The 14,493-nt window shown below is 38.8% G+C and overlaps 2 protein-coding genes across 6 annotated transcripts in view; one reads left to right on the forward strand and one right to left on the reverse strand.

The window, feature by feature from the left end:
• Window positions 1-896: 896 nt before the first annotated feature.
• Window positions 897-2,808, forward strand: LEAP2 (liver enriched antimicrobial peptide 2). Of its 2 annotated transcripts, none has more exons than XM_045394227.3 (3): window positions 897-981; window positions 1,096-1,313; window positions 1,630-2,808. In XM_045394227.3, exons 1-3 carry the CDS (start codon window positions 925-927, stop codon window positions 1,664-1,666), a joined length of 312 nt encoding a protein of 103 aa, XP_045250162.2. In that variant the 5' UTR covers window positions 897-924; the 3' UTR covers window positions 1,667-2,808. The 2 variants fall into 2 exon arrangements, with proteins under 2 accessions (XP_045250162.2, XP_005557816.1); XM_005557759.4 differs by having other exon boundaries at window positions 1,174-1,313.
• The window catches only part of AFF4 (ALF transcription elongation factor 4), an 89,418-nt gene continuing 77,529 nt past the window's right edge, over window positions 2,605-14,493 (reverse strand). For all 4 annotated transcript variants that reach the window (XM_015451879.4, XM_005557757.5, XM_073994220.1 and 1 more), the window contains 4 exons: window positions 13,562-13,655; window positions 12,312-12,355; window positions 10,530-10,750; window positions 2,605-8,391 (listed from right to left, as the gene is read on the reverse strand). In XM_015451879.4, coding sequence (XP_015307365.2) covers window positions 8,264-8,391; window positions 10,530-10,750; window positions 12,312-12,355; window positions 13,562-13,655 — 487 coding nt within the window. In that variant the 3' untranslated portion in view covers window positions 2,605-8,263. The remainder of the gene's footprint in view (window positions 8,392-10,529; window positions 10,751-12,311; window positions 12,356-13,561; window positions 13,656-14,493) is intronic.

Raw genomic sequence — 14,493 nt, forward strand, 5'->3', positions numbered from 1 at the left:
AAAAAAAAAAAAAAAAAAAAAATCTGCAGCAAACTGATGGATGCTTTGGGCTTTGGAGATATCTCATCCCTATGCCTGCTGCCCTGAATCTGCCGGAAGGAAAGGCCCCACTCAACTACTGGGAAGAAAGCCCATAATTCAAGGCGCTTAATACAGTCACTACACAAGCTCTCCCTCTGATTTAGGAGATCTTGTTACCTCCTCATCTGCATGTGCTTAAAGACAAAAAGAAACCTATAATTATTCATCACCTGTGGTCCAAGTAAGTCTCACATCCAGCCATTCCCCTGAGAGGGCAGGTGGCCAGACGTTGAACTTTCCACAGCTAGGTCTTCATTTTACTAGTGAGATGAACTGGTGCAGATTAGGGTGATAGTCCATCTAAGCAAGTGGAGGATCTGGGGAACTGTAGACCTTGCTGAAGCATCCTTCCACAGAAAGGAGATAAGGGCCTTATCCTTATCCTTGCCTGTACACAATAGATCAGTGCTTCTTTCCTAGACAAGGCCCAACGGGGTCAACATTATTTCTGAAGACTTCATTATTGGAATTCTATGGGAGTGATCTCACTGAGCTATTTTGGAATAGCAATGTGGCTAGTTGCTTGACCTCCCTCAATGGTTTCACGTGGCTTTTAAAGGGAAGGAAGGGCAGTGCTGACTTTTGGTAAAGTGGGCAAAAGGGTCCATGCCAGCAACACAATCACTCAAAGTCCAGATGAGGGATCAGTAAATACAACGTGCCTGAAAGGCAGCCCTTGAGCACATTCCTCTGGTAGATATTAACTTATTAAATTGATTATGATTACAAATACAAACTTTGCCCCCATCTCACCTGGTAACAATGCAAGAGTCGATGTCAGTCTATAAAAGGAAGTAGGAACTGTCCCTGGCTTTCAGGCTCCAACATCCTCCCTCTGTCAAGATGTGGCACCTCAAACTTTGTGCAGTCCTCATGATCTTCCTCTTGCTGTTGGGCCAGGTAAGGAGGGAAGGATACATATGTGTATGTGTGGAGTGTGGAGATGATAGTGGTGGTGGAACTTGAAAGCTAGACTCAGTCCTGAGGAATGGTTCCTCTGTTCTGGGTCTACAGCATCTGGGGAATGATCATTCTTCCAAGGTGTGCAGCAGGGTGTCAACACTTCCATATCTGAATGTCTTTGCCCTACAGACAGATGGCTCCCCAATACCAGAAGTGAGTTCAGCAAAGAGAAGGCCACGGAGAATGACCCCATTTTGGAGAGGGGTTTCCCTCAGGCCCATTGGAGCCTCCTGCCGGGATGATTCTGAGTGTATCACAAGGCTATGCAGGTACTCCACGAACCTGGGAGTAGGGTTGGGCCAGAGAGCCCTGGAGAGCTGGGCAGAGGAGTGACAAGGGGACACATGAACCTAAGAATAAAGCTGGGATGAAGGAGTTCTAGGCTGAGACTGGGAGCTCCATGGAAAATCCATTAGGCGTTAGGAGCCAAGAACAGCTCCATGTGGGTACCATGAAAGAGTGGTGCCTTTCCATTCTTCAGTCTTTCCTGAACTGGATAGATCAAGTGAAGAGGAAGGAAATGCAGCATAGGTGGCCCTGGTCATTCCTAGACCCAGTCTTAAACTACCCTTTCTTTTCCCCTAGAAAAAGACGCTGTTCCTTAAGTGTGGCCCAGGAATGATGTACATACCAGGGGAAGAAAGGACAGCAGTCACCTCTAACAATGCTCCGTTCTATGGAATATTGATTAGCTGCATTTTGGCTGGAGACACACAAGTGAAGCAATCTTGTATTTTTAATATTTAAAGGCAGATGTATGCTTTAAATTGGTCTCCATTTCTTCTTAGAATGTTGATATATGGATAAGTATAACTAAACTTGTCAATTTAGAGTTTATTTTTCTATGGATACTATTAAATGTCTCAAATTGAAATTTTAGCAGTTTGGAATTCAAGCTTTTGAGGGAAAGAAGGATTCACTTTGTATACTAAAGAAAAAAACAGCATTGCCCAATAATGTGTTAACTTCTCAATCTGGAAAGTGTGGTGAGAGCTACATAATCAACAGCTCCGTAATCAACTTCAGCAAGTTCTTAAGTTGTGGATCCCTTCATTCCATAACTCTTCAGGGAGGTGTCAAAGGTGGTCAAGCTTGGGAGGCTGAGGCAGGAGAATCACTTGAACCTGGGAGGCGGAGGCTGCAGTGAGCCGAGATCATGCCACTGCACTCCAGCCTGGGTGAGAAAGAGAGAGACTCTGTCTCAAAAAAAAAAAAAAAAAAAAAAAAAAAGGTCAAGCTTGGCACTTGCCATCTAATGAAGCACCCAGGTTTGTCTATGACTGCCTGAACATAAGGTAGAACAGAAAGAAAGATCTAGTTTAATAAAGCAATAAAAGCCCAAGCCACCAAAAGCACCAAAAGAGATTTATGTTGGGACAAGGTGAATTTTGACATATGCACAAGGACCCATGGCCAGCAAGTTCAGAATTTCTGTAATCAGAAAATGAAACCTCAGCTGGCGGGAACAGACTTTTAAAGAGTAGTAATGGACCTTAAGACACAAAACAGGAATTGCATGAAAAGGGCTCAGTTGAAGAAATATAAAGAGCACAGTGTTCATTAACTTTAATACAGAAAATCTATTTGATATTTATTAAACTTAGTTTCTCCAGCTATGGTTTGGCATTGTACAAAGCATCTTAATGACACAGTAAAGTTAAAAAGATCTTTACAAATTGAAATGTGATACCCTTGTCTCCAAATATTTTAATTGCCATAAATTTGTTTAAAAATACACATTAAACGCATGTTTGACACTCTAAACTTTCTATACTCTCAATACCACAAAATACATATAATATACTATACAGATGTGGAAAAATCTAGTTAGTATATAATACTTTGCTCACCATTAACAGCTTTATCATGTGAAATGCACATACTGACTTAGAAATCCTAGCTTTTGAGCCCCAAAGTACCTCTGAAATTTTAATGTATTGCAACAAATAAAAATCACAGTATGTAATTGAAATTCTGGTTGAAAATGTCAGATGCCTAAATATTTTGGATAAAAGAAACGTAAAACAAAGATTTGGTTCATGTACAAAACAAAGGCATCCTATCAGTCACTAACAGTACCTTTCTGCAAAATCAACAGGCTTTTAATTTATCAGTGACATTACCTCCCCTCCAAAACCCTCCCCAAATATCAAACAATTATTTACCAAATAATTTTAATTTCAAATAAAAGGATTTTCAATAAATATATAAGCATTTCCATCCTCCATATACAAAGTTTCTTAAAACCATTCAAAACGGAGGCTAGATAGAAATTTTCATAACTGTGCTTACCAACCCCACAACTGGCCCTCAAAGGTGGTGCCTTTTCAGGCAATGTCAGCTGGCCAGTTCTGTTGGTGAGCCCCCCACCCCCCACCCCACCACTGTTGAATGCTCATGTTAATGATTTGCCAGGTGTGTGCATAAAGTTGTAAAATGGGGACACTTCTGGAACAGCAACAACAAACTCAACAATATGGAAAATCATGGCATTGATTTGAAAGGCAGCATTTCCAAATTGATATTTTCCAGAGAGGAACATACCAGGTAGAAAATTCCAATGGTTAAAAGCTGAAAAGAAATCCCACATGGAAGCAGTTAAGAGGTCAAAACTGAGTATTACTAGAATTTCTGGGTGGGAGCTTTTTTATTTTTAAGAATGGCAAGTTATGGTTAGCTGAGTAATAGCAGCAAGGAGGAGGTCAATGCTGACATTCCTGAAAGTCAACTTCTTTACATGATGACTACTTAGGCTGCTATTTTAGGATACTTAAAGATCTCTAAGACTTGGATTAGACTTAACTTGAATACCTTATTCTGTGACCAAATTACATGAAAAGAAGATACATAGTTATTCTTTCCATTCCCTTTTCTGGAGACAGCAAGTTCTAATTAACCATCGGGTTCATGTGAATAGGAGCTTTATAAGACCAGCATCCACTTTACAAACTATTAATAATTTACTTTTTGTCACTTGCTAACTTGGTTTTGGGGTCTAGAGGTCTAAAGTGAATTTCTCCATTGGTGAGTATCTGAAAGACGTGCTCACAAACATGAAAAATTTGGCCTCTTATCACTACATATTCCAAGGCATTCAATAATTATCTCTTCTATTAATTTTACTGAATAGCAACCTTAGATGTGCAGTATTATTACTGGAAAAAAGCCTGCCTCTTCAATACATTAATGCATAAAGCTGAAATGAAATTTATGTTCCATGTATTAGGGGATATACAGGTATGATAGTTGTCTATATGGGTTTGAAATGCTCTGGCTCCCCAAGTTACTTAGGTTTTTTAAAAAACATCATCACAAGCTGCCTAACAGTCACCTCCAGTAGATGTTCTTGGGACCCAGACACAAACTCCTATAAATCAAAGTATATAATGAGGCCATACTGTTCAATTAGCAACTGGAAAATTAAAATCTTTCCCACCCTGTAAGAGCCCTACGACACTACAGAAGGGCTCAAATACATTTTAAAAGTTAATTTACTACAAATCATAGTAATTAAGCTTTAACAATCTAAAGGAATACACATTGCACCCTTGAACATTAATATTCAAGGTGTCAACAAGAAAGTGTCTTAGATCAATTTAATAAATAATGTGGAAATAGTTGCACTAAGCTAAAATACTAAACACACACATTTTTGACAAACTAATTTCATGTTTTCATACATACATACATATATATAAAGTGTGTATGTGTACATAATTTTAAGATCCAAAGTTGCATACCCTTACACCTAGAAGAGTGCACAGTGTACCCCTCCTCTATATAACTAGGCATCACTGACTGGAACAATCACTGGCTGCTCTGACACTCCACAGAGTACTGGCCTCCAGAGCCAGAACTTTCATTTATAACAGGTGCCTTTTGTAGGCTCTTGCTTCAGAATGCAAGTTCATTCATGAAAAAATGTACCAACGTTTCTGTCATTAAATACAAAATGATGCTGTCTGATCTGTCTGATTAAACCTTTAATGAAAAGAAACAAACAACAATTTTTAAAAAACTAGTGAATCTAATAAAGCCACAAGTGTGTCATTCAAAGTACAGCCCAAGTGCCTATGAATCCACCACTGTGAGAGCTCCCAGAAACACAGGTGACTGTGGGCTCATGCACACACTGCTCTCCATTGCTTTTACGCTAGAGAATTAAATCAATGGTGGTCAACCTTCTCCACTCTTCGGCAGCTATAGCTGTTAAGTTTATCTGAATTACTCACTGCGTATAAAGTCACTTCTTGGCTACTTGCCCAGAAAAAGGTAGCACTGAGGCAAGGAATGGGCTGGATGCTTTCTAGCCAGACTGGAGCCTGGGCTGAGCTGTGGAAACTCCCCTGAAGGGGAATGCTCCCCACAGCCCAGCCCAGTCCAGCCCAGGCAAGACTACTGTGACGACTGCATCCACTGCAATTGGTTCATTGGTTGCTTGTAAAGAGTCTAATGGTGTATAGGCTGCTGCCTCCTGGCATACAAGTATAGTCATAAAGAGCAGTCAACAGAGTAACTGTTAAAATTGTTGTTTCTATAATTAACCATATATTCAGTCAAGTCTCAGACTAAGTTTTTAGCCACTTGTCAAATTCAGTTTTAAATGGTTAGAAAACACTGAGGACACCTATTGAGGAGGGAGGGAGGAAGGTCACCTGTAAAGGAGTCCAAAGTATGTGCTGGAGCAGATGATGACAAAGACAGAACATCTAAGAAGACAGACGTGAAGGAAAGGGAGTAGTATTTCCATACACTATGACATTGAAAATTCAATCATTTATGATAGGATTCTGATCCACTGCCCATTACTACCTTGTAGGAAAAACCCTCCACAATGAAAAGGCTGAAAAATTCATTCTCCAAAAATTGACACAGTTTTAAAGAGAACATATTAGAGCAGCACCATAAACCATGCAGGAAACTCTGCTTTAAAAAAATATCAGTGTGACCCCAGAAATGCTCCTGCTGCCTTTCAGGACATACAAGAGACTAGAACACACTAGAACGTAGAGGTATCCCATTGGCTGTTGTTGCTGAAAGTCTGAAAGCCCAGAGGATATTCTTTCCATTTCTAAGACATCACTGCAAATTAAGGAATCTGAGTCAGAGAAATCAGAGAATGACAAGACATACATGTACTTGATTAACAACCATTATTTCTTACTAAATAACTATCATGATCATTGAGAAGTTGTCCTCTTATGGAAAACTGTTCCTAGAACACACTAAGATTAAGTTAGAAAGATATCAGAGGCAATTTCTCCAAGGGAAACTGGTTAAATTCAACATAATTTGTACATCTCAATCTTCAATGATATCTAAAAACAATCTGAAGTACGAAACAGTTAAGAAGCTCTATAAATATGAGGCCACAAGGACAATGAAAGTTCACTAACTTCAGAAATAAGTGTAAAAAAGACTCAAACACAAAGGATTCACTGCACTACTGGACTTGAAACTTTTCTATGCCTTCGTTCCCCTTTCCTATTTCAAGCCTTAGCAATCATCTACAAATAGTAGTATAATCTTTTTTTCTGACTGGATGGATTCATTTCTGGAATGGGGAGAGGGACAAACTATTTTTCAAAGCAGCATTACCCAATTGGTTAGACTAAGTCATGTACCAAAGCAATAGCTTTTCTGAAAGAACTAATCTTTATATGACCCTAAAGAAAGATTTAAAATGAAAGAGAATTTAACATTATTATTGTAGAAGACCAATCATGTATGGACGATCTGGTCCTAGTGTAAAACTTCAATTGTAAACAATCCATAGAGTCTTCATTTAAAGGTAAGATTTAAGGCACACCAAACATGATAGGGGCATGAAAAAGTATAGAGGGTACATTTCTTACCTTAGACTTCTATATGTACCTTGCAGCTAAAGGTACTTTGATATACAACTCTTACAGAGCCAGCTTCTTAAGCTCTACCCTTGGCTCCCCTCCCTGTCCCGAGAGCTCACACTGAATCAAGTTAGGTACACTTTTCTAGTGTGAAATTTTCTGATTCCATCAGAAACACACATCATTGAAGAGGGCCTTCATAATACAAAAGCAGTAAACAGAAGATAGGTTTAAAAAGGAGAAATTCATCATCTCTACATCAGGCATTAGAACTGTAAGTTGTATAGCAAAAGCACACACCAAAGCTCCAGCCTGTTTCTGTATCAGTCACTGCATGCTCATATCAGAGCATCACAATCCAGTATGAGGGGGAAAAAATCTGAAAAATAACTGTAACCGTCAAAGATAATCAATTAAAGACACATAGGCAGCAATCCTCAGGAGTTGGATCATCCTTTTTTCCACAGTAACTTATTCTGTTTCGATTAAGTGTCAAATGATTAGCAACAAAAAATAACATATGGTTTCAATAAAATCCGTAACGTTCAGGATTGTCCTTTTATGAAACCCTTCAACACAAAATGCTTCTTCTAGAAAGTTTGCCCTCCCTCTTTTGTAATGCATTAAATGCAAGTTATAGTCACCGTGTGATTGCTGTAGTGTTATTAACACACATTCACAGTTTTTGAAATAATGCATACCAAATCAGACACATTTCATAGTACATACATGTAGAATGCCATTTTCTCATATTTAAGTGATTTTTTCATGTGTAGAAGAATATCCTTAATACTAACTGTAAATTCCACAATAATAAAATTGGAGTTAAGATTTCAAATATCAGATCAGGTAGTAGGTGTAGAAAGAATATGTCCTTATTTTAGATGAACCAATTCTTACTCTTAGAACAGCTACCACAAAAAGATATTAGGTAATAAAGCTCCCGAAGTATATAAATAAAAATGTCTACATTAAATTTATGCTAAATATTCAACAGAGTAAATTTATAGGCAGAAATAACTAAGTCTTAAACTAGCCCCAATCTGGGAACTTAAAAAAATTAAAATAAATAAAATTTCAATTCATTAGTTATTAATTGCAACTGGAATTTCAATCTTATCATAGCTCATGGAAACCATCTTATCAATATGCTGCAGAATTAAAAGCATTTAAATAACTGTTCACATTGGAAATATTAAAGGGGCCAACTGACATGATGGCTTTGGGTTATCAAAAACAACAACACATGAACCAACGAGGAGAAAACTATTCCTCATTCTTAGTGTCGACTAGGTGGTATGTTATGGCAGTTTTCCTTCGTGATGTGACACAGTGTTGTGGAGAAAATCAGAGGCAACGAGAATGTGTTCAGTTCAAGATACCAACTTGGCATCCTGGCGAAGCCAGTGCAGTCCCTGCCGGGTATAACGAACTAGATCTGTCATGATGCTTGCATTAAAGATGAGAGGGCCCATTACTTTATCCAGTTCAGCAAAGAATTCTAGAAAACCAAAAATATTCATTAAATGATATATACTCTTTTGAATCACTGCTTTAAAATTATGAGATTATAAAACAGCATTCATAAACTCAAAAAAATACTTCCTCCTACACTAAAATGCTTACTGTCTATGTTTTAGAGCAAATCATTCCACAGTCTCTCAAGTTATATTTGTTCCCTAAGTCATGCAACATTTTAAACAGAATGTATGGTCAGAAATTAAGTGTTATGTATAAGCAGGATTCCATGAATGGAAATGATAAATTGCTATTATGTAGTACATATTATTAAAATGAAGACTTAGTGCCATAATGTGCTACTGATTACTCAAAACATTTTGTGCTTTTGTATAAGACGCAAGTGATACAAAAAGGAGGATGTTTTTTGCGGGTTTCCTGTAACAGCCTCTGTGAGGTTAGATACTTAAGATTATATCAAACTTTCAGCTACAATCATATGCCATGAACCAACTGATAACTAAATCTCATGTTTTTATTTTCATTTATTTTTAGACAGAGTCTCCCTGTCACCCAGGCTGGAGTGCAGTGGTGTGATCTTGGCTCACTGCAACCCCAGTCTCCTGGGTTCAAGCGATTCTCCTGCCTCTGCCAAATACAAAATACAAAAAAGGTTTTCTTTTTGTGTTTTTTTTTTTTTTTTTTTTAAAGTAGAGACGGGGTTTCACCATGTTGGCCAGGCTGGTCTCGAACTCCTGACCTTTGGTGATCCACTCGCCTTGGCTTCCCAAAGTGCTGGGATTACAAGGTGTGAGCCACCATGCCCAGCCACAAATTATGTTTTTATAAATACAGCTTTATGTTGAATGTTGGGATTCCTAGCCTGAGCAACGTAATAAGACCTTATCTCTACAAAAAGTAGAAAAATTAGCTGGGTGTGGTGGCACGCATCTGTAGTCCCAGCTACTCAGGAGGCTGAGGCAGGAGGATCACCTGAGCCCAAGAGGTAGAGGCTGCAGTGAGCTATGACTGTGCCACAGCCTGGGTGACAGTAAAACCCTGTCTCAAAAAAAAAAAAAAAAAAAAAAAAGTTGGGATTCCACTTTTACCTTTCTCTCACCATAACCTCTCTTTAGGGATAGGAATCTTTCATCTGATTACCTGTTCATACTGTATTTAAATATACTCTGTGACAAAATGACACTTGATTGGCTAATGTAGTGTTTCTCTGCAAACGAAGAGAAGCTGCATGCACATATTTGCTAATAACATCTACTAAATAAAATGGTGGTTATACAGTACTTTCCACTAAGGTCTTCAAATACTTTCTAATTCTCAATGTCTTTGGTTTGGGAAATAATAAACTTTTAAGGGGCAAAGCCTCAAACAACCTAATTTTAAAGAATGTTAAGAATTCTGGCCGGATGCAGTGGCTCACACCTGTAATCCCAGCACTTTGGAAGGCCAAGGTGGGCAGATCACGAGGTCAGCAGTTCGAGACCAGCTTGGTCCATATGGTGAAACCCCATCTCTACTAAAATTACAAAAGTTAGCTGGGCGTGGTGGTGGGCACCTGTAATCCCAGCTACTCAAGAGGCTAAGGCAGGACAATTGCTTGAAACCAGAAGGTGGAGGCTGCACTGAGTCGAGATTGTGCCACTGCTCTCCAGCCTGGGCAACAAGAGTGAAACTCCATCTCATTAAAAAAAAAAAAAATTTCTATTCATTTCCTAGTCTCCTTTATTTCATAGGTTTCTTCCAATACACCTAAAAATCCAGTATGAACATGCTTTCTTATACATTAACCTTCTCAGATGTACAGATGTTTGGATGTAATCCTATGCCTATTGCCAAATTTACTATTAATCATCCTAGGGTAGAACATATATTTTATTACTTTTATGGTATGAGCTACATTTAATGTGCCAGAATAGAGGCACATTCATCTTAGACCAAGAACTATTTTCAGTTTAGTTTTGTCACCAGAATCACGAGGTATCTTTTGACCAAATTCAGTTTCATTTAGTGTAACTGCTAAGCAATGAAGACTATTAACAAAGATTATCATTAACTCTAAAGTAAATAATAAAACTAAATATAGACTAAATACTTACTTAACTAAATTATAAAAGTTCCTTCTAACAATTCCATCCCTTGAAGTTTATCCAGAAACCTACCTACCTTTTTGCTCTTTGGAAAGCTGTTCAGCTTGGTCCCAAATTTCAGTGGCATAGAGGAAGTTGGACGTGACCTGAACATAGCTGGCTGCCATCTGGTGGATCTTCTGTGGAATGGTCACTGAAGAGCCACTTGCAGAAGCACTACTGGCCCCAGATGAATAATTTCCTGAATTGCCTGGTGACAGCTTTGGAGAAACAGGGGAAGGCATCCCCACAGCTTTGCTACACAACAGAAATAGGAAGCTTGTTCATATGGACATGGTGAGCATCATAAAATCAAGTACTACTAGCTCTTTCTTCATGAAAGCATTTAAAATGTAAAGATTCTCTTAAACTAGATGGGTTTGCAGACAACTACAATTTCTTCTAAATAAGTACTATAATCTTGTAATTCATAACCTTATTATCTTAGAATCTATACCCTTTGTTTTAATGAATGACAACAAAACAAGAGATGGACAATAACTGAAGAAGTCATGCACCTTGTTAGTGACAGTTCAAAGACTTAAAAGCCAGATCCCCTCACTTTCTGCTCAACACTTTCCATCTATTCAGGCATATAATTACATATTTTTCATACTGTTTTGTAGAAAGTTTGGTGGAATTCACATTTAACCTAAAAAACTGTGGTAGAAGATGGGAACATCTTTTATTGAACTCCATAATTTCTGACACTTTCCTAGTTTAACCAAATTACTCAGAGCTGACAGAGGTACAGCTCTCTCAAGCAACTGTAATCACCCCAAGCTTCCTGCCAATTAAACATGTCTTAGAAAACATGTATGTTGAAATCTGGCAGGTTCATTTCAGGAGTTCTAAAATTTGTGAAATGTTCAAGACTCTGATCACACACTAAAAGAAAGGAAAAATCAAAAGTTGGAAGAAAAATAAATTTGTGTGTTTGTGTGTATGTGTATATGTGTGTGTGCATATATATATATATATTTTTTTTTTTTTTTGGGGGGGAGACACTCTTGCTCTGTCACCCAAGCTGGAGTGCAGTGGCGCGATCTCGACTTAGTGCAACCTCCACCCCTCTGGTTCCAATGATTCACCTGCCTCAGCCTCCGGAGTAGCTAGGATTACAAGTGTGCACAACACCACACCCGGCTAATTTTTGTATTTTTTAGTACAGATGGGGTTTCACCATGTTGGCCAGGCTGGTCTTTAACTCCTGACCTTGTGATCTGCCCACCTCGGCCTCTCAAAGTGCTGGGATTACAGGCGTGAGCCACCACGCCCAGCTTGTTTGTATTTTTATCTGCACTTTTAACATTATAAACTTATATAAAAAAATACATGCAGGACAAAGAACATCAATTCTTATAAACATAATAAATGAACAGATAAAATTAAAAAGGTTCCATGGTGTTTATTATCCTTTGGGAGATCAGTGGGATGAGACTGACATGGAGATGGAGGAGAAATCACAATCATGTCACTGTTACTAAATTCTGGCAGTGCCAAGATTTGACTAAAGATAAGCCTGCTGTGATAAGTCCAAGTAACTATGGAAATCAAACTGTGAAAAGGGTTGAGTGCTAGTAAAAACTCAGATTTCTTAATAGGTGAAATGTCTCATATCTATAATCTTTATGATTATGTTCACTTATATTTTCAATTCATAAAAAATAGAGAAAAAATTATAACTTCTAAAAATATTTTATCAGAGACTGTTTTACTTATTTAAAAAGTAGTCATCTTTCCATTTTTGGAAATTGGACCATACTCATTTCACTTTTATTGTCACAAATAATATTTTACATAATAAAATTTTACCTACCTTCCCAAGCCAGGTGATGGTGCTTGAGAATTATTATAAGAATTCTGTGGAAAAAATAAAATGTACTTAACAACAACAAAAACCACCACTACTTTATAAAGTTCTAAATATATTTAAAAGCACTGGGTCAGAGCTGATCGCAAGCAGCTTTAAATATTTAAGACACCAAAACGTGTGTGTATGTGTGTGTGTGTGTGTGTGTGTGTGTAAAAGTACAACAGAAAGAAATTATTAGGTGAGAGCTGGGGTGTTCTGGAAGACTTCACAGAAAAGGCAAGGAAAGAATGAGTAACACATGGATAAAGGGAAAGGGGATAAGTCCCAGCTACTCCCAGCTACCTGAGAGAAGCTGCAGTGAGCCATGATCGTTTTTTTTTTTTAAACTCTCTCTTAAAAAATGGGGTGGGTGGGTGGGTGGAGAGAGGGGAGAGATGAATCATACTACGCACAAAGGCTGCAGAAAAGACAATGTATGTGGCCCCATGCAGTTTGCCTAAAGCAGAGGTTTAGACAAGGAACAAGAGAGAGACCCCTTGGGGCCAGGGTAAGGAGTTTAAACTTGACCTAGCAGGCAACTACTGAAGGGTTCCAAGTCATAATCAGAGGCAGATTTTAGCAGGATTTATGTGGTGCTGGCCTGAAGAAACACAGGAAAACCTTTTAGGCAACTAAGATAGTAGTCGGAAAAGGATGGCATGAAAACAAAAGTTTTTTTTTTTTTTTTTTTTTTTTTTGAGACAGAGTCTCTCTCTGTCACCAGGCTGGAGTGCAGTGGCCTGATCTCGGCTCACTGCCGCCTCCGCCTCCGGGGTTCAAGCAGTTCTCCTGCCTCAGCCTCCCAAGTAGCTGGGACTACAAGCGTGTGGCACCACGCCCGGCTAATTTTTATATATTTAGTAGAGATGGGGTTTCACCATGTTGGCCAGGATGGTCTCGATCTCTTGACCTCATGATCTACCTGCCTCGGCCTCCCAAAGTGCTGGGATTACAGGTGTGAGCCACCTCACCTGGCCGAAAACAAATTATCATTTAAAAAGTAAATACAGCCACTGCACATGGCTACCAGAGTTCTACCATCAGATACACGTACATTAAAAAACTTGAAGAAACCTCCAACTTATTTGAAAGGTCCCAAACAGTAGCTCCTCCCCTGGTGTGTTTGCATAAACATGAGGGCAGTTCTGGGGTGGGGATGGGAGACTGCAAATTTTGTCTCCTAGGAAATGGACCTTGTGCTTCTGTATGCTTACCTTCAGGTGCTCTGTCAGTGTCTTTGAGTACTTCAAAGCATTTTCTTTCTTCAGTTTGAAAAGCCTCAGGTACAGCAAAGACTCGCATCGCAGGCTAGCCAATGGAAAAGGGCAGCTTATTTACCAGGACAGCAAACTGTGACCAGATCTGCACAGTCTTTGCATTGTGCAGGAGACTGGCTCATGTGACCATGGCATAGGCCACAACATTAACCCTTAGGCAAAACCAACAGATGTGTTCTTATTGTGGTACACGTCCTACAGAGGGGAAGATGGCTAAGAAGCCTAGGACTAGCCTCTCATTATTTGCTGACATTCCAAAATCCAAACCTTATCCATAGGACACCAATGTGTCATGAAGTTTTAAAAATTACGAAGGGGTAGAATTTCCAAACCAAAGTGTAAATAATCTAAAATTAAAAAACAAAAACTAAGAAACTCAACTACAAATATTACAAACCAAAACATAGCTTACAAAGACCCTGCAGGATCATCCCTGCCTATCTCTCCAGTCACACCCAATTCTCGCTGGTCTTCTTTTAGTTCCTTGAAAGTTTCCCATTCCTTTCCACCATCCAGCCCTTGTACATGTTGTTCCCTCTAAATAGAGTAGGTCTCCCTACCCTCTACTGTTACAGTTACATATACTTTTCTTTCAAAACACTTATATCATATGGACCTGTATGATGATTTGTTTGATTTCTGTCTTCTCACACTAGACTATACTCCATGATGAACAGGGCTGTGTTAGTTTTCTTCTTAGCTGCATTCCCAGTGTTAAATACAGTGCCAGGTAAAGACCTGTAACAATCGAACTGATAATATCTCACTGGGATGAAGCAAACAAGTCACATCCTTTATTCTGAGCAAACTAGATGCTTGCTCCCTAAGGAAAAGCACGGGTGAATGGAGAGAGAGGGTACCAAAAGAAG

Source organism: Macaca fascicularis, chromosome 6, assembly GCF_037993035.2.
Source record: "Macaca fascicularis isolate 582-1 chromosome 6, T2T-MFA8v1.1".
Lineage (NCBI taxonomy): Eukaryota > Metazoa > Chordata > Mammalia > Primates > Cercopithecidae > Macaca > Macaca fascicularis.

What these genes read in the sequence shown, in the direction of transcription:
- LEAP2 (XM_045394227.3), top strand. Translation starts at nt 925, where the DNA reads ATGTGGCACCTCAAACTTTGTGCAGTCCTCATGATCTTCCTCTTGCTG. An exon ending in TCCTCTTGCTGTTGGGCCAG is followed by an intron (nt 982 to 1,095) that starts GTAAGGAGGGAA and finishes CTGGGTCTACAG; the next exon opens with CATCTGGGGAATGATCATTC. An exon ending in TGTATCACAAGGCTATGCAG is followed by an intron (nt 1,314 to 1,629) that starts GTACTCCACGAA and finishes CTTTTCCCCTAG; the next exon opens with AAAAAGACGCTGTTCCTTAA.